Here is a 19,773-nt window from a genome sequence, read left to right on the forward strand (position 1 = left end):
AACTAAGTGGGCCTTCCTAATTTGGTTGTACCTGGATTAGTATAGCCCCACTCGCTCTCGGCATCTTTCGCCGGTGTCAGACGCCACTCCAAGCCTGCAGATGTAGTGCACTGGGGGATGTCATAAGCGGATACACCATCGTTTGGCAGCAGTATATATATATATATATATATATATATATATATAGATATATATATATATATATATATATATATATATATATATATATATATATATATATATATATATATATATACTTCCAACAAAGAACAAGAGAAACACTCATCTGGCAGCTGCGACAACGGGCATGCTCTATGCTAATATGTGACCCCTATCCCCTGCATTCCATAGCTGCGTCTTTCCTTCTTATATTTGTCACGCGCCTTCCTTACGGACGCCACTGAATGTGCGCGCGTTTGTGTTCATAGGCCACCTACGCTTTCTATTCTTATCTCTTCTTTTCTCTCTTTTTTTCTTTTACTTGAAGTAATGTACGCGTGTTGGTATTCATGACGCCGTACGTTTATTTTTCGTTTTTTTTAATTTGCTGCACTCTTACAGAGAACATGGGTGCTATAACGTAATGCTATTCCAAAACTTTTCTATTCCAATTCTGTGATCAGCCCTCCGCGATTGGCCAAAAACATTTTTGGACCACACTCACTTCACCTGTCTGTCACGTGACGTCACGAAAACCGCGATAGCTCCCCATCTGATATGACGTGTACACACTGATTATGCATGATTTGACCGGACAAAATAAATATAGTTATTTCTGATTCGACGCGTTATTGCGATTAGCCCTCGGCTATTGGTCAAAAGTTTTCGGGCTGCACCCACTACACCTGCCTCTCACGCGACGTCACAGAACTCACCGCGTCAAAGTGACGTGTACGCATTCAAGATGCATTAATATGCCGAACAAAACTTAATTTTCTTCTGAATAGCCGCAGGCTGCACTGTTCCGAAAGGAATAAAAGATGGCTGCCGCCGATCGCTCAGGCGCTGGCTACTCGCCCCTGCCCGAGAGCATGGGTTTATTTGCGTGCAATAAAACTTTTTGCGTGGCCATGTAACGTTTTCGAGAACTTTCGGCATGTTTACGACCTCGTTCTGCCAACTATGCTTTGCTGAGGATCCGTTTTAGGGGATTCTTAAGCTTCCGCTGCATGCCGCCGCGATGGTCGAAGAGTCACCGCAAGCTAAGTAAGGGAAAGCGGACGAATCGCAGACGCCGGCACCACCCTCTTCATCCGGTTATCGATACTCAGCGCAGTGGCTCGGCCCCATCGAATCCCTCTCCACTTGAGCGTGCACCTCGCCTCTTGTCAGCCAATTAGATAAGACAAGCCGCTCCGTGTAGGCAATGTTATTTGTTCTTCAAGCAAACAAATGTGATCTCCTATGAACGAGGAGAGCGTTTGATTGGTCTGTTCAGACAACCCTGCGGGTGACCGCCCGGTGCATGCGTCGGCGGTTACGCAAATTTGACGTCAGGACATTGGAATAAAAACATATTGGGATAGTTTTACATTATAGGGCCCCAGGTGTCAGCGAGTTACGACGTTAGACTTAATATTAGGGAAGACGACCGGCCAATGGCAAACAGGCCTTATAAGAACGAAAAGCTTCGTCAATTCGACGCCTCGGGCCGTATTTGCTAACGATCTATTTCATTCTCCGTTGTTTTCGCCCTTCGTCATTCACTCGGACGCCGACGTGCCATCCTTATCGCTAGTACTGGCCACATGTGCGCGACACTTGGTAAGCAATGAAGAGTGAGAAATGAAATGCAACTTAACAAAGTTACAGGAGAGGGCGGCACGCAAGGAAATGTCAGACCCCTCTTGAGCTATACACGAGTTGAGCTCCCCAGTGCTGGTGGAGCGCTTCACTTTCGACACAGCCGCCACATCAGGGAAGTTTCCACGCTCGCGAGGCACGTCCTCTCCTTGATACCTTTATTGTTCGCCCATGATTATGGTAAAACACTTGCAGTAGTAGAGGGTAACAACAGCGGGCATCAGAAATATGAAGAGCAGCATAACAATCGCATTGCCCATCTTCGGGAATCGCTCGTGGATGAAATTGTCGTAAAAATAGAAGAGCGGCAGCTGAAAGATAGATAAAAAATAATACCAATCAAAGACATGACTAAGGCACCACAGTCACATCCAGCGGACACAGCAAGACAATCGTTGTTCGCCGATTCATCAAGATAAGAAAGTCACATTCTCATTTCAGGCAGAAGCACCCTCTTTAAGGTTTTTTTTTTTCCTTCACAAATAATTAGCACTTGCAGGGATGTTTATTGTTATTTAAGAACTGCGCACAGGCGGAAGGGTAGGCTACATTAGAAGCAGCTATCTGAATACACAGCTGAGAAAATGTCACTATACCCATTTCTTCACAAAAAATCGCACACATGCCACAAACAAACAAACAAACATACTAAGTCTATAAAAAAAAACAATGTAAAAAGCAAACCAAGCCAGTTTAAGTGGCCCATATGTACTCGCGTTGAGCACACGTTCAAAGACCACCAAGAAATTACTCTTATCAGCACGTTGGCACTAGACACACGTGCAAGGGAGCGCATGTAATGTGTATTTCTTTTTATTTTATTTTTTTCTTGCGCATATCAGAGTGTTCAACCGAAATCTTTTCTGATTCGGTACGAGTACGGGTGCACACTTTTCGGTTCAATTCAGGTTCAGCTTTGGAGCGAAAATAATAACGGTTCGAACCGGTTCGGAGCATCCTGAATCGGTTCGTTCAGGTTCAAACGGGTTCGAAAAAAAAAAAAGAACATTCGCGCGCCTCCGGTAAAAAAAGGCCCAATCCTTTTATAAAAACGTAGTTCCCTTGGCTACTATAGCTGTGAAAGAGCGCTTTCTTTTGCACAGGCATTAACTTGAAAAAGTTATCGCAAAAAAATATTCACAATACGCAGCTGTATCGCGGGGTCGGAAGTTGTACACTCAGTGAGATAAACCACTGCATAGGCGCACTGGTTTATAGCGATACCACTCTCGCAAATTTTTTATGTTCATTTGGATTTTTGAAGCTGCTCGGTCTCGTTGTCCACACTGTAAAATTGAATATCTAATCTGCTGTTAACTACCCATGTATTAAGTGTTCATTTTATTTTAATAAGGCACTTCGTTCTAAGAGAACATGGACGCGTAATATCATGTTAGTAAATAAATAAAAACCGAGCACGAAAACGTGACAGCACGAGTGAAGCGACTGGACTCGACTCACAACTAGGTGCATTCTCGTGCCTTTGCCTTTGTCCTAGTAGTTCTCGGTCCGATTGAGCCATGCTTCCATACCAGCTCGCCCGTTTCTCGTTTCTGATAAATTTATTTTCTAGTTGAAGGGCCTATTTGCCGTGACAACACAGCACTGTGTCTTGTCTCTTCTCGTGCCTTTGCCTTTGTCCTAGTGGATCGCGCTCCGAATCAGCGGCGCTAATAGGACTGGACGGTACGCGCCGACAATGCGTAACAGTTGAGTCAGATCACTGTGGCGAGCAACACGACTGTTAAAGAGGTAACGCTCTGTGCGCCGCGATGAACTAACACAGGAGACGTCGTGCATACTCTCGTCAGCGCAGCGGCCTGCCCGTTCGTAGAGCTTCACCAAAAATGGCCCTTAGCTGAACCTGTGGTCGATCCGGTTCGGAACGGTTCCTTCAAAAGTTCTAGTTCGGATTTGGTTTCGAGATGGCAGAAAACATATGGGTTCGGTTCCGGTTTGATTGAAAATAATTGACACCCTGCGGGCATGTACATATCTGATAGCAACGAGTCTTGCATTTAAAACATTTATGTGACTTGACTGACCGAAGGAATTCACTCAAGCTGCTTATGAGTACCAACTATGCAGAAAGAAAGAGATGAGATGAAAGGCGGGTAGGTCAAGCGAACGGGAGTCTGGTTCGCTAGCGTACACTGGAGATAAGAGAAAGGAGGAATAGAAAGAGTAAAAAAAAGGGGGGGGAGAGAGAACAACCATGCAGAGCGTTCATAAAAGCCATGGTTTCATAGCAAGTGTTTTATGGCCCCACAACAAAATAATTTGACAGTTTTATTTGCTGGACTAACCTGCACAGCCATGCCAATAAATGCCACGCCGTAAATTGTCTTCAGGGGTAGACTCGAGATATACTGCGAAGAGAAGAGGTAACATCAGTACACAATTAAGCGTCTCTGTTGTAGGTGCGACAACAGCAGTTTCATTTCTTGATATACAATCCGCAAAAAAAAAGGCCACTCAGGCTCTATTTTGAGAATGTAAACATCTTTGTAATCGGTTTCCTTTTCTGAAGAAAGCAACATTAAGAAAGTCATACCGTTAAGAAATTCACGAAGCTACTTACGCATGTTTTTATAGCTTAACGACTATAGAGAGGAATGGCAAAGAGCTAGAATCAGCGCCCGTATTCACAAAGCATATATTTCGCAAGTAATTTCGCTTAAAGGTCAGTAGTCGGATCCGCGCCATTCAATATAGCTAGCGATGTGATAACAAAAGGATCGTCGCGGCGATGGCCAGTCACCCACGGTACTTATGTCAGAGAAGCTTTGTAAAGATGTACTCAAGCGCCAAATTAACAATGCTTTGTTTCACGAGTACATTGTCATAGCCGAGGCCACCTTCGCTAATATATTCGCCATCAAGAATGGCCGATGTTTGTTCTTACAAAGCAATGTAACGCAAGCACTGCTTTGTGCATGTGGACCTAGTTTTAATAGATCGCATTATTGCGCTCTTTATGGCGTTCCTTATTACATAAGTGCCGTACCCGCACTATTATGCTCATAACCGTTCTAAAAATTTTTTTTTCACTTACTAATACGTACAAGCGAAGGTGACTCAATGCACGAGTTAAGAGGAAGCTTTAGCTCAGGCCGAACTCCGACGCGGCCTATTCAAATACATGTAAAAAAATGTTTTTCTCAGATAACCCCTGGATCGATTTGAATGAAATTTGTTGCATTCGAGAGAGAAAGTTAATTGCTACTGACTGTTCGAAGCGGAATTTCGATCTAGGGACTGAATTTTGTTAAAATAATTTTCAGCTATTCGAAGGTTCGAAAAAAATGGAAGCACGAAGTTTACGAATTAATAGCTCTGCAGCAAGAAGAGATATCACGGTTCTGTGAACGGAATCCATTAGATAATTCAAAGCGGACAAACTCATTTTGTCAATTTATATCTTAAGTGAAATTGTTGCGTTGTGCACAAGGGTTCTGCAAAAGCTGTATTTCCATATTACAATTTTTTTTTTATATTCATGTGTAAAATACCTATTTTGTCCACTTTTGATGTGCTATTAGATGCAATTCACAAAATTGTCATATTGTTTTTCATTGCTGCGTTACTGAGTTGCAAACTTGATAGTTTCGTTCTCTGAAATTTTTTTTATTTTTGCCAATTTTCAATAAATAATTCACGACCTAAATAAAAAATTAGAAAGCAACAGTCGCTAGATTTTAAGTTTTCTTTTAAATGCAACATACCTCGTCAAATTTGGTGCAGTAGTCGCAGAGAAAAACGAATTCTGCTTTTACATGTATTTAGATAGGCGCACCCGAGCTAAAGCTTCCTCTTAAGAGCGGTACGTTATTATTTATTAGTTCGCCTACCGTCTTAGTGGAAGCGGCGCGGGACAAGGTACACACTGTGCTAATACGAAGCGGGGCATGAGGGCACGCATTCGCATAAATCTGTTACGCTAGAACTGAATCCAAAAAATCTACCATCAACTGCCATCTCTGCTATCAAGACGGATGAGTTCCTGGACCCATCACACTTGCTTTAAACTGCCAACCTGGTAGAATTATTAGAAGGCGTCATGCCACGCAAGCCAGTCAGCATGCAAGACAGAAAAAGCGTGCAGACACGGTCACCTCGTACCGCACGTAAGTCTCTTACATGTCGGAGGCCCGGTTGGATTCCCTGCTGTGAATTGATGAGCGTGGCGATATTTTTACCCTCTCCTCTGACAGGCCTCAAGGCCATCGTCTATATGAAGACGTTGTAACGACATACTGTTCGTAAGAGCACATGACAGCCAATCGTCACGTCGGACATATTAGCGAAGGCGAACGCCAATGGGCAAAGATCACCTACAACCGGAAATGTTTGTGAATTCGGCGCCTGGTTTGCGTTCAATGCCCGTCATTTTTTCTCGCTCTTGCGCTGAAATAATAAAAAAAGAAAGAACCGCGACGACGCAGATTCTTCATCACGAGAACTACATTTGAGACAGCACCCAACAGAAAGCCAGGTTTAAACTTAACAGCAGGAGTGAATATTTGAATACATTTCAAGGGTTCCCATTTACATTGGTGCACAGGGTCCATGAGTCCATGAAAAAAGACCTCACTGATGATTCACTGATTACAAGTTACACTGCGGCCTCTGCGCGCAGGACACGTTCTAACGTACTCAACATGCTCGAACACGCTCAGGCAACGCAATACTGCGAACAGCGTGAGCTCGCCTGACAAGTTTATTCATGATAGGCGATTATATTCGAGTAAACTTATTGCGGCAAACCATTGTTCAGCAAACGTTCACACGAAATAATCTACGTCCTAAATGCAGGCATAATTAGGTAGATTCATGAATAAAAACCGCAGTTTCGTCCGAAAGGTGAAGCATCGATTGCGGTAGCAAATTATTAGACACCAGTACGAAGTCAGAAGAGTAGTTTTATTGGTTCCGTATAAGCTTGCAAACATTCGCTTACTAACATAATTAACAAGCATGGTGTCACGCGCGCACAGGCAAACATGAACACGTCTCACCCGATGACCGCGGACACGCGCTGTCAAAGCGCTGGCGAGAAGAAGCGCGGCAGCAGCAACGAGCGAAATGACCTTCGTGCTGCCTCTCGCTTCAACGCTAACTAAAGCGGCGAGAACTCAGCGCGCATGAAGCTATCAGCCCTCGGCGCACCTAGACTCTGTCCCCATCACAAATCGCTTTAAAGATAGGGCCCGCTCAGCCACGCTCAGCCACGCCATACGCAGCCGCCGCTGGAGTAGAACGACACCAACTAGGCACTAGGCACTTCCGGTGCCTAGCGCACGATGCAATGCGATGCGCTTCCTCCCCGCCTCCTTCCCTTGCACCTTGCGGGCCCGAGATCGACTCAACGTCCTCGCCTCATCCTCCCCCGCTTTGACTCGCACCGCAGCATACGACGCGCGGCCACGATGTTATCGCATTTTGACTTTATACGGAACATCACGGCGACGCCGACACCGGAAATGCACCTGGAGTGTCCGTATAAGTGCTATCACAACAAAAAATGTCGATTCTTAATACCAACAACTATTCGCGACTCCAAGTAATCGCTTGCCACCCAGAGGCCACGCCGAGAACGAGCCGATCCAGGTTCAGGCTTGAAGAAGGTCTCCCATCACGGCATGCCCTGAATGTCTCGTAGTTCTTAAATCATCGGGATGCTTCAATTCCCCCAAAAATAAAAGAAAACGGACGTGGAAAGACTTTTGCTGTGTACCATTATGGCGTCTTATCGCAGTGGAAAGACAGCAGTGCATCATTTCAACGCGCATCGTACAACGATATCTATAAGTATGGTCAAAATTTTTTTTCTTCCAATAACGATTAATCATTCATCATTTTCGCCTTTAATCGAATAATCACCTTCGATGCAGGGTTTTTCATCGAATAAATTATTAATCGAATTTTTTTCCGGGCACCTTTAAACAGGTTGATATATAGTCATCTACTTTTGTAGGAACCCATTTTTGTGTTTGAGAGTGGGAGGCAAGTTTGAAACGAATGTGTATGAAGGTTTCATAAAGGATAATCTTTAATTTGTTAAAGAATAAATACAGTTGGCACTTGTGGCTTTTGAAAAGATAAACAATAGATATAATAAAATGACAGTTAGTGCAGAATTAAATAATATACATGGCACTTGTGAAACGCTGTAGAATACAGTTAAACAAGAAATAAGAAAAATGGCAAAAATGAAAGGTGAATTGAGAAGAAAAACAGAAGGGCGAAAGAAACAACGACGAGGCGAGTACACTGGACAAGCGCCAGCCTTGTGCGCTCGTCTCGTGCTTGTTTCTTTCGCCCTTCTGTGTTTCATCTCAATCATGAACTAACTCGCCCGAGAAAATGTTCTGAAAGGTGAAGTCCAACCGAAGTGTGCAAGAAATTGCAATATGCACAGGGGAGAAGAATATTACTGGTTTAGGATTTCAAACCACATGCTCTTTTCTACAGAGCGAAGGAATTTCACTCGGCTGGGATGTTCGGGTGAAACCGACGCCTTCATTGAATGGCCACATAACCCACATGCAAGAATAGACGCTCGGACGCTATGGAATTGCTGGAATCGACATGAAGCGCTCGGCTCGGCATCACTCGAGAGTCGGAAAAACAGTGGACAGTCGCTCTGCCACGGCCGCACAGTCTCTGCAGTGCTCGTGCGCCGCCATTCATTCCAGTACGATTTCAAAATTTTCGCACCACTCCTGTCAGACTCTCAAAACGATTTCTTTAACCGGTCTAATTGATTAAGTCGATTAAATGAAAGGTGTACATCGGTGAAGATTAATCGTTCTGCGAGATACATTTCATCGATTAATCGATCAATTATTCATAGATATTACCAGCCCTACTATAAGAAACTTGGGCATCGTGCAAAGGGGACTGATACAATGCTGGTTTGTTCGAAACATTTGCTCTCTAAAATTTCTTTCTTCCCGATGAGTAGACCGTCGCGTTTTTTTTTTTTTTTTTACGTTATGTTGAAAAGCATGCGTTCGTTTCAAATTGTATAGTGGAGTTTACTTTCGTTTAGGCGGGCACTTTAGTAAATTAGTGATGTACGCTATGTTTGTCGTAGCAGGATGTCGTAGCCATCTTTGTTGATGTGGACAGTGTTGCCAGCACTGGTGACGGAGTCTGGAGTTGCCAATACCGCACATGCTCGCCATCCGGAAACCGAAATTCACGGGACTATATCACAGGCGTGCGTATACATGTGCGTGCGCAAGGAATGGAATGTGGTATCTTTATAACTCGATACCGGAAACTGAGGAACGTTTAGTCCGAAGTATACCAAAGGAGTCAATGCTGATGGCAGGACGTGCGGGAATATTTCATGCTGGGGCATAGCATTAAGCACTGCGTGCAGAACCCCTTAACTAAATCGGCGTGGGGTGCTTCAAAGCGCAGGGATCACTGAATTGTAAAGTCAGACAACTTGGTCATTTCGTTCCATCATTATGAAAAGCATCTCAAATGAATGCTGCCTCACCTCGTGAAAAATGGCTGACACGACAAACACGGCCATTTGCGCCTGGCTCTTGGTAAACCCTGCGCCCACGAGTGGAGCGTAGATGTGGCGCCAGCACCAGCGGTGCACGGGCAAGTTCCACCGGTTCCAGAAGCCCCTTACGGAATCGGCGTTCCTGCATGCAAAACACAACTCGGATATATCTCTGGCGACGCATTATATAGCAGCCGACAACGTGAAGTACTACTGTCAAAATGGCTCGTCAGGGAGCGTGCCACATTGTAATGACTGCTTGAAGTCAAAATGATGGATGAGTAAGCGTCAGTGCTTTCCAAGCACATTTAGTTAATTCCATTAACCTGCGCAAGAAGAAATTTCCGCAATTATGATATCTGTAAAAATACCACAGTAATCAAAAAAATTTCCTCCATTGCAAAAAAAAGGGATGGCATGTAGTGGCAAAATTAGGTTTGGTAGAATTACAAAAATGTGATGCAGATGATTCATTAGAGACGACGCAACACTCATCGCGTGGAACCAAGACGCCGTCCTCTCCCTTTAATCTTATATCATTCGATACGCGTGTCTTAATCGCATTCCAGAATATAGGAAGGTTAGACGTAAAATATGCAGGAAACGTGCGGTGACAAAAAAAAGATGCTTGGCAGCGCGAAGTGTGCGCTTCAACCAACTGTAAGTTATTGTTCAAATGTTTGCAGAAGCAAAAAAAAAAAAAAATACACGCTTCTTTCCGTTAGTCATGCGTTTTAAAGTTGCACTGAACCAAAGTGCACAACGTGAGCAGAATACGCGGCGAAGAGGAATACGTTTTTACATAAGCGACACGTTCCCAAAACCGCGGCATCTATGACTGGGCAAAAAGTGCTTATGCGGAGTTAAATGCGTGAAAATCTGCCTTACTGTATTCGCGACTTAATTTTTATTGTTTTGATGGGCGAGCTGCGTGGAATGACATAGTGAAAAGAATGATGAAATGGTCACTTATTCCTTGTAGGTGTGTTAGCGAAGAAACTGCTTGCGGGGAAGTAGTTATTACGAGGTCGCGTATGTAATCAGATGATTGGGTAACACGGGGATCAGCTCTTTTAATAGTTGGCGAATGTTAAAGGTAGAGCAAAGATCAATAAAAGCTAAACGCTCAGTAGATCCAAAAGTAGAGAGTGGGCACATCTCAGACCATGAACTTAGAAAATAAAATTGCCTAATAGTAAGATAGGAGCCTTCGGGAACCGAATGCTGATTCTATTGAGGCAGTCGTAGCTAGTTCGTCACAAAACGATGATGTTGAAAAGGGTGGATGATAACAAACTCAAGATACTGCGTCAACATGATTTACAGGTACAAAAGAACTCAATTGATGGATTTATGGGAATATTGTAAAAACATATGAAATTGGCGATGTCATTCATAATGCCTCCACCAGAACGCACGAGTCGGTAATGTCTAAAAATGGTATAGTCGTTCGCACACGAGCTGGTAAGTGTCCAGAGTTATCAATTTTGGCTGACAACCAAGTTTATGTCAGAATGGTGACATACCAGAACAGGCCGCCATTGGAATATGAACCTCGCAACATTTAACGCTAGAACGTTATCTAGTGAGGCGAGTCTAGCAGTGCTATTGGAGGAATTAGAGGGCAGTAAATGGGATATAATAGGGCTCAGTGAAGTTAGGAGCACGAAAGAAGCATATACAGTGCTGAAAAGCGGGCACGTCCTGTGCAACCGGGGCTTAGCGGAGAGACGAGAACTAGGAGTCGGATTCCTGATTAATAAGGATATAGCTGGTAACATACAGGAATTCTATAGCATTAACGAGAGGGTGGCAGGTCTTGTTCTGAAACTTAATAAGAGGTACAAATTGAAGGTCGTACAGGTCTACGTCCCTACATCCAGTCATGATGACCAGGAAGTCGAAAGCTTTTATGAAGACGTGGAATCGGCGATGGGTAAAGTCAAAACAAAATGCACTATGCTGATGGGCGACTTCAATGCCAAGGTAGGCAAGAAGCAGGCTGGAGACAAATCAGTGGTGGAATATGGCATAGGCTCAAGGAATAGCAGGGGAGAGTTATTGTAGAGTTTGCAGAACAGAATAATATACAGATAATGAATGCCGTCTTCCGCAAGCGGGAAGCCGGAAGTGGACGTGGAGGAGCCCGAATGGCGAAACTAGAAATTAAATAGACTTTATACTCTGCGCTGACCCTGGCATCATACAAGATGTGGACGTGCTCAGCAAGGTGCGCTGCAGTGACCATAGGATGGTAAAAACTCGAATTAGCCTAGACTTGAGGAGGGAACGGAAGAAACTGGTACGTAAGAAGCCGATCAATGAGTTAGCGGTAAGAAGGAAAATAGAAGAATTCCAGATCAAGCTACAGAACAGGTATTCGGCCTTAACTCAGGTAGAGGACCTTAGTGTTGAAGATATGAAAGACAATCTTATGGGTATCATTAAGGAGTGTGGAATAGAAGTCGGTGGTAACTTCGTTAGACAGGATGCCAGTAAGCTATCACAGGAGACGAAAGATCTGAGCAAGAAACGCCAATATATGAAAGCCTCTAACCCTATAGCTAGAATAGAACTGGCAGAACTTTCGAAGTTAATCGACAAGCGTAAGACAGCTGACATAAGGAAGTATAATATGAATCAAATTGAACATGCTCTCAGGAACGGAGGAAGCCTAAAATCAGCGAAGAAGAAACTAGGAATAGGCAAAAATCAGATGTATGCGTTAAGAGACAAAGCCGGCAATATCATTACTAACATGGATGAGATAATTCAAGTGGCTGAGGAGTTCTATAGAGATTTACACAGTACCAGTGGCACCCACGAATATAATGGAAGAGAGAATAGTCTAGAGGAATTTGAAATCCCATAAGTAACGCCGGAAGAAGTAAAGAAAGCCTTGGGAGCTATGCAAAGGGGGAAGGCAGCTGGGGAGAATCAGGCAACAGCAGATTTGTTGAAGGATGGTGGGCAGATTGTTCTAGAAAAACTGGCCACCTTGTATACGCAATGCCTCATGACTTCGAGCGTACCGGAATCTTGGAAGAACGCTAACATAATCCTAATCCATAAGAAAGGGGACGTCAAAGACTTGAAAAATTATAGACTGATCAGCTTACTGTCCGTTGCTATACAAAGTATTTACTAAGGTAATTGCAAATAGAAACAGGAACACCTTAGACTTCCGTCAACCGAAAGACCAGGCAGGATTCCGTAAAGGCTACTCAACAATACACCATATTCACACTATCAATCAGGTGATAGAGAAATATGTGGAATATAACCAACCCTTATATATAGCTTTCATTTATTACGAGAAAGCGTTTGATTCAGTCGAAAGCTCAGCAGTCATGGAGGCATTACGGAATCAAGGTGTAGACGAGCCGTATGTAAAAATACTGAAAGATATCTATAGCGGCTCCACAGCAACCGTAGTTCTTCATAAAGAAAGCAACAAAATCCCAATAACGAAAGGCGTCAGGCAGGGACATACGATCTCTCCAATGCTATTCACAGTGTGTTTACAGGAGGTATTCAGAGACCTGGATTGGGAAGAATTGGGGATAAGAGTTAATGGAGAATACCTTAGTAACTTGCGATTCACTGATGATATCGCCTTGCTTAGTAACTCAGGGGACCAACTGCAATGGATGCTCACTGACCTGGAGAGGCAAAGCAGAAGAGTGGGTCTAAAAATTAATCTGCAGAAAACCAAAGTAATGTTTAACAGTCTCGGAAGAGAACAGCAGTTTACGATAGGTAGCCAGGCACTGTAAGTGGTAAGGGAATACATCTACTTAGGACACGTAGTGACTGCGGATCCGGATCATGAGACGGAAATAATCAGATGAATAAGAATGGGCTGGGGTGCGTTTGGCAGGCATTCTCAGATCATGAACAGCAGGTTGCCATTATCCGGCCCTCAAGAGAAAAGTGTATAACAGCTGTGTCTTACCAGTACTCACGTACGGGGCAGAAACCTGGAGGCTTACGAAAAGGGTTCTACTTAAATTGAGGACGACGCAACGAGCTATGGAAAGAAGAATTATGGGTGTAACGTTAAGGATAAGAAAAGAGCAGATTGGATGAGGGAACAAACGCGGGTTAATGACATCTTAGTTGAAATCAAGAAAAAGAAATGGGCATGGGCAGGACATGTAATGAGGAGGGAAGATAACCGATGGTCATCAAGGGTTACGGACTGCATTCCAAGGGAAGGGAAGCGTAGCAGGGGGCGGCAGAAAGTTAGGTCGGCGGATGAGATTAAGAAATTTGCAGGGACAACATGGCCAGAATTAGTGCATGACCGGGGTAGTTGGAGAAGTATGGGAGAGGCCTTTGCCCTGCAGTGGGCGTAACCAGGCTGATGATGATGATGGTGACATGAGCGTGACAGCTGTCTATCAGGGAAAACAGGGGGAAAGCGGGTAATGGAAATTCAAGACGATGAGCAAAACGAGAACAAGGTAAAAGCGGTAGCCAGCGTTTCGACAAGTGGACTTGTCTTTTTCAAGTGGAGTTGCCTTGAAAGTCCACTTGTCGAAACTTTGGCTCCCGCTTTTACCTTGTTCTCATTTTGCTCAGGTGTCTATCAGGGACGATCAACCTGCGTGGTGTTGTAGTACACTTCTGATATTAATGAAAGGGAAATAATCATGGTGCTTCACGTGCGCCTGAGTGACCGCGCATCCCTAAGACGATGGGCGAGGCGGAGGCGTTGTAACCGAAATAGTAGAGTAATTAGTAGCGGTGGCTTGTGCGTTGGGCTGCTCGGTTTCACAAGCTATGTGTCTTTGTGAACTGTATACGTAGCACCTTTTGCTAAGGTAAATGTTGTTGCTTTGTACTGTGGTGCAGCCAACCGGAGATATCCTCTGATTAACAGCTCCCTGTCTTTCCTTTGCTTTCCCGTATCTCTCGTTATTCCGCAGGATGATAACTTATTCAATCGCCCTCCAAAAATCAAGAAGCTTTTCTCCCGAGTGCCGCGCCCTTAGATAAGTCTTCTTGTAGCGAGATGGCCGTACCATTTAACTCTAATTTCCACGAATATGTACTGTCCTTAGTCTTGAAAGCAGCAAACCCAAAACACGTTCTTGACCTTCAGTGCACAAAAAGGCGCTTAGTTAATTAGCAATAATCTCATAACTGGGGTTAATTTCAAAATTTCTACTAAGTGGATGTTCCTTTTTAAATCACTGGCTTCGATTCGTGAATTACAATATTTGAGCTACAGCAATGAGTTAAAAAGTTTATTGGTCAAAGTTTGTTAATTTATCAATTATACGTTGTGATTTCTTGTGCAAGTAATGTCCGCCTCTTCGAGTAAAAACAAGCCACCGTTAACCTGCCAATAAACACGGGCAGGTTAACGAGATATGAGTGCCATTCACATATCACTATTCCTAAGCACACACCCGCCTTCGTTGCTTAGTGGTTATGGTGTTGGGCTGCTAAGCGCGATGTCGCGGGATCGAATCCCGGCCACGGCGGCCGCATTTCGATGGGGGCGAAATGCGAAAACACCTGTGCGCTTAGATTAGGTGCACGTTAAATTAGCCCAGGTGGTCCAAATTTCCGGAGTCCCCCACGTACTACGGCGTGCCTCATAATCAGATCGTGGTTTTGGCACTTAAGGCTCCACAATTTAATCTTTATTCCGAAGCACACAAACCTTTAGTATGTTGCAGAAAACGTTATCGTTCTCTCTACTAGTGCATATACCAAACCTCGTTAAGGGAGTAGATGGGCGCATAACATGTCAGAACATGACTCTGGATGAGTTGTTCCATAGTTTAGCAAAACGGCGCTAGCGCGAACAAGGACACACAAGAGGTGACGAGTCAGGACAAGCGCTAACTTGTAAATGAGTTTATTTAGTAAAAATACATGAAGCAAGAATGTTCCATTCACATGCAGAGAAACCAGCAAACATACAAGTACCACAAGTACAACGTAAGCAGTGAGAAAGAAAATATTTGCAGGTTAGATGGACGATATGAGGTATCTACATAGCCATAGCTAGAAGGCAAAATTAATTGGTGTATATTGAAATGAATAACCGAGTGATACATGCGTATTTTGTTTCTCCGAGAAGAATGCTTCCATTAGCTCTGCAGCTGAGTTACTTTCGGCAGAAGCCTTACTTTAGGACCTACTTTCAGATCGCAGCTGCAAAATGCCGTGCAAATAATTCATTAAATTCCCAGGCAGCTTACCACCAGTCTCTGTAGAAGTCCCTGTCGGCAAACCCCAGCACCTCGCCGAGCCAGTTAAGGGCCGAGTGGAAGAGCCAGAACGACATCATAAGCCAAAAGACGGTGTTCCAAACCTGCAACACGTTTAGTATGTTATACCATGGGGGGACAGTCTGCTGAACTTTAATACATTTTAGTAAAAGAAAGGAAGGAAGAAAGAAAGTGCTCCAGAAAACATATTTACCCTCGCGATACGGTTCGCTATTCCACTGTGCGCCACGGCTCTATGTAGTGTCGCTGCGTTCGCTATCACAGTGACGGGCGCACCAACACACCAGGCTCAATTATCAAGCGACATTTCCGGATGGAAGCTTCGTAAACTGGGCTCCTGGTCCGTCTATTCAAGTGCTACACGTATGCGTGGCCGGCATTAAAAGTGCTTTCTTACTTTCCTTGCTCATGTTGTACAATTTATTAGAGTGATAGCGTCGGCTGACTAGGCATAGGAGAATAGCAGCACATCCGACTTTCAGAAATGGGCTGAACACTGAACATGAAAAGTATGCTCCATAAATCATGAAGTGGCGGACGTATTCGTTGACAGCATGGCTTTCATAATTGTCATCATTATCATCAGCCTATTTTATGTCCACTGCAGAACGAAGGCCAGCGATACCAATTACCTATGTCCTGTGCCAACCGACTACAACTTGTGCCTGCCCCAATTTCCTAAATTCATCACCCCACCTAGTCTTCTGTCGTCTTAGACTGCGCTTCCCTTCTCCTGGTACACATTCTGTAACCTTAATGGTCTACTGGTTATCTAACCTACGCATTACATGGCGTGCTTATCCCCATTTTTGTCTCTTAAGGTCAATTATAATATCATCTATCCAAGTTTTCTCTCTGACCCACACCGATTTCTTCCTGTCTCTTAACGTTACGCCTAACATTCTTCGTTCCATCGCTCATTGTGAGGTCCGTAACTTGTTCTCGAGCTTCTTTGTCTGTCAATCTCCAAGTTTCTGCCCATTATGTTAGCACCGGTAGAATCCATTGATTGTATACCTTTCTTTACAATGATAGTGGTAAGCTTCCAGTCAGGATCTCTCAATATCTGCCGTGTGCACTCCAGCCCATTTTCATGCTTCTGTAAGTTTCCTTCTTAGGATCAGGGTCCCCTGTGAATTATTGACCTAGGTAAACGTACTCCTTCACAGACTCTAGAGGCTGACTGGTGATCCTGAACTCTTGTTCCCTTGCTAGGCTATTGATTATTATCTTTGTCTTCTGCATATTAATCTTCAACCCCACTCTTACACTCTCTCTGCTAAGGTACTCAATCATTTGTTGTGACTCGTACCCAGTGTTCCTCAAATGGACAATGTCATCTGCAAACCGAAGGTTGTTGAGATATTCGCCGTTGATCCTCACTACTAAGCCTTCCCAGTTTAATAGCTTGAATACTTCTTCCAAGCATGCAGTGAATAGCATTGGAGAGATTGTGTCTCCTTGCCCTGACCCCTTTCTTTATAGGTATCTTTCTACTTGTGGAGAATCATGGTAACTGAGGAATCTTTGTAAATATTTTTCAAATATTTACGTAGGCCTCCTGTACTCCTTGATTACGTAATGCCTCTATGACTGCAGGTATCTCTACTAAATCAAATGTCTTTTCGTAATCTATGAAAGCCATATTGAGAGCCTGATTTTACTCTAGAGATTTCTCGACTAACTGATTGATGACATGGATGTGATCCATTGTAGGGTATCCCTTTCTGAAGCCAGGCTGTTGGCATGCTGCTGGTTCTCTGGGACCCTTGAAGTCATGAGACATTTTCTATAAAGAGCCGCAACCTTTTCAAGCATGATAGTCTCCTGCACCTTTGGTTAAATCAACTGTTATTCCATCTTCTCCAGCTGCTTTTCCCCGTTCCAAGTCTTGCAAGGCCCTTCTAACTTCATCGCTAGTTATAGAAGGAGCCTCTGTAACCTGTTCATTACTGCTTCGAATGAAGGTGTCGTGGCTGCTCTGGGTACTGCACAGGTCAGTATAGAATTCTTCCGCTGCTTTTACTATATCTTCGAGATTGCTGATGATATTACACTGCTTATATATGTCAGTGCAAGCATCTGGGCTTGTCCTATGCCAAGTTTTTTTCTCACTAATTTGATTCTGCGTCCATTTTTTACTGCTTCCTCAGTCTCTGTCACGTTATAATTTCGAATATCTATTACTTTCTTCTTCTTGATCAGTTTTGACAGTTCCGCGAATTCTATCTGATCTCTTGAGTTCGACACCTTCATCTTTTGTTTTTTTTTTATTATGTCCTTTGTTACTTGGGAAAGCTTGCCTACTGGTTGCCTTGGTGCCTTGCCTCCCACTTCGATTGCTACCTCTGAAGCCAACCTAGTTACGGTTTCATTCATTAGCTCTATGTGATCTTCATATCTCTGTTCTAAGGCTGCATATTTGTTTGCAAATACCAGCCTGAACTGGTCTGCTTTTACCCTTACTGCCTCTGGGTTGACCTGTTTCTTCTTGACCAATTATACTCTTTCTCTCTTCAAGTTGAGGTGAGTCCTAGCCCTCACTAACATATGATCACTGCACTTTACCCTCCCTATCACTTCTACAACCTGCACTATGCTAGTATCGGCAGAAGATATCAAATCTATTTAATTTCTTGTTTCACCATTAGGGCTTTTCCAGGTAACGAAGGTGTTCATTATTCGCAGCTTATTCCTTTCCGCAAATTCTACCAATATCTCTCCTCTAGTGTTTCTAGAATCGATGCCGTAGTTGCCAATTGCTTGTTCATCAGCCTGCTTTTTCCCCACTTTTGCACTGAAGTAGCCCATGACTACAATATTTGAGTTCTCACGTTTTTCATCGCTAATTCAACATCTTCATACAACTGTTCTATTTCATCATCGTCGTGGCTTGAGGTTGGAGCGTAGGCCTGTATTACCTTTATTTTATGCCTCCAATTTAGATTTATGACGACTCCTGCTGCCCTCTCATTAATGCCCTCTCGTCAATGTTGCCTGCTACGTCCTTACGGATTAGTTATCCTACCCCGTATTGCTTCTTATCTGGGAGTCCTCTACAGCAGAGGATGTGGCCGTTAGTCAGCACTGTATAAGCTTCACCAGTTCTTCTAATCTCACTAAGGCCAATGATATCCCAAACAATGCCTTACAGTTCCTGAAAGAGTTCTGCTAGGCTAGCTTCACTCGAGAGGGTTCGGGTGTTAAATGTTGCAAGGTTCAGTTTCCATTGGCGGCCTGTCCGGGTCCAGAGATTCTTAGCACCATCGGCTGCCTTACAGGTCTGTGTAATTTAGTGAGTCATTTGAGAGGGAGTGGCTGAATACTGCACCAGGGAGGCCAATTCCTGTTCTGCTGAGGGAGGGTCTTGTCGAAGCTTAGTCGGTCTTCCTAATTTGGTCGTACATGGATTAGTATAGCCCCACTGGCTCTCGGCTATTTTTTGTCGGTGTCAGGCGTCACTCCAAGCCTGAAAATGTAGTGGACTGGAATAGGATTGGAACTTACGACGTTCAGATTAGAAGCCGGTGCTCTGCTCCATGCCACCTCCCGGGCATCGTACAGACATAAAACATGACAACTTGCGTAGGGCTATGTAGCCTACGTCGCTTAGGTAGCCATACGTTAGAGGCTCTATAAAGCGATGATCATTCGCACTCTCTGAAGAGTCCTTCGCATGTGAAGAAACTACGTGTTGGCTCCTAATGCTCCGTTTATGCTTTCAATAAGCAAGGCTTCATAACGTACTATGTAATGACAGAGACTTCCTAAGTTTAGGAACACTAGTATGTGAACATAATTTTATATTAATTGTGATAACGGCTGTTAATTATTCGAAAACTATTTAAAAACAATTTCCCATCCGATTTTATTCAATTGGCTTCTGAGACTATTTGATTCGTGTTGGATTCTGTCTCAAAACTCACTAATCGCGCACCCCTATTGAAATGCCAGGCGCGAAATTAAAAGTCTGAGTTGCGTGGTACTGGCTGAACATAAGGATCGCAGACAAATTGGTAGTGAGCATTTGGAAATACTTCCTCTTTTCTCCGAACCACGCGGCCAATTCCTGGTTGGCTTATGGAAACTGTAGCTCTAACTTGATAGCGGAGTTAGGGAGAAGGCCTAATTGGACGGGGGGTGGGTATACACTCAACAAAACAGTCTATGATAAATTTAAACAATTTATAATGATTG

General features: G+C 43.8%; 1 protein-coding gene across 2 annotated transcripts in view; it reads right to left on the reverse strand.

The window, feature by feature from the left end:
• Nucleotides 1–1,944: 1,944 nt before the first annotated feature.
• The window catches only part of LOC126543887 (diacylglycerol O-acyltransferase 1-like), a 103,890-nt gene continuing 86,061 nt past the window's right edge, over nt 1,945–19,773 (reverse strand). For both annotated transcript variants that reach the window (XM_050191024.3, XM_055061930.2), the window contains exons 11-14: nt 15,547–15,659; nt 9,317–9,470; nt 4,110–4,172; nt 1,945–2,114 (exon numbers count right to left, since the gene is read on the reverse strand). In XM_050191024.3, coding sequence (XP_050046981.1) covers nt 1,962–2,114; nt 4,110–4,172; nt 9,317–9,470; nt 15,547–15,659 — 483 coding nt within the window. In that variant the 3' untranslated portion in view covers nt 1,945–1,961. The remainder of the gene's footprint in view (nt 2,115–4,109; nt 4,173–9,316; nt 9,471–15,546; nt 15,660–19,773) is intronic.

This window comes from Dermacentor andersoni, chromosome 1, assembly GCF_023375885.2.
Source record: "Dermacentor andersoni chromosome 1, qqDerAnde1_hic_scaffold, whole genome shotgun sequence".
Taxonomy (NCBI): Eukaryota; Metazoa; Arthropoda; class Arachnida; order Ixodida; family Ixodidae; genus Dermacentor; species Dermacentor andersoni.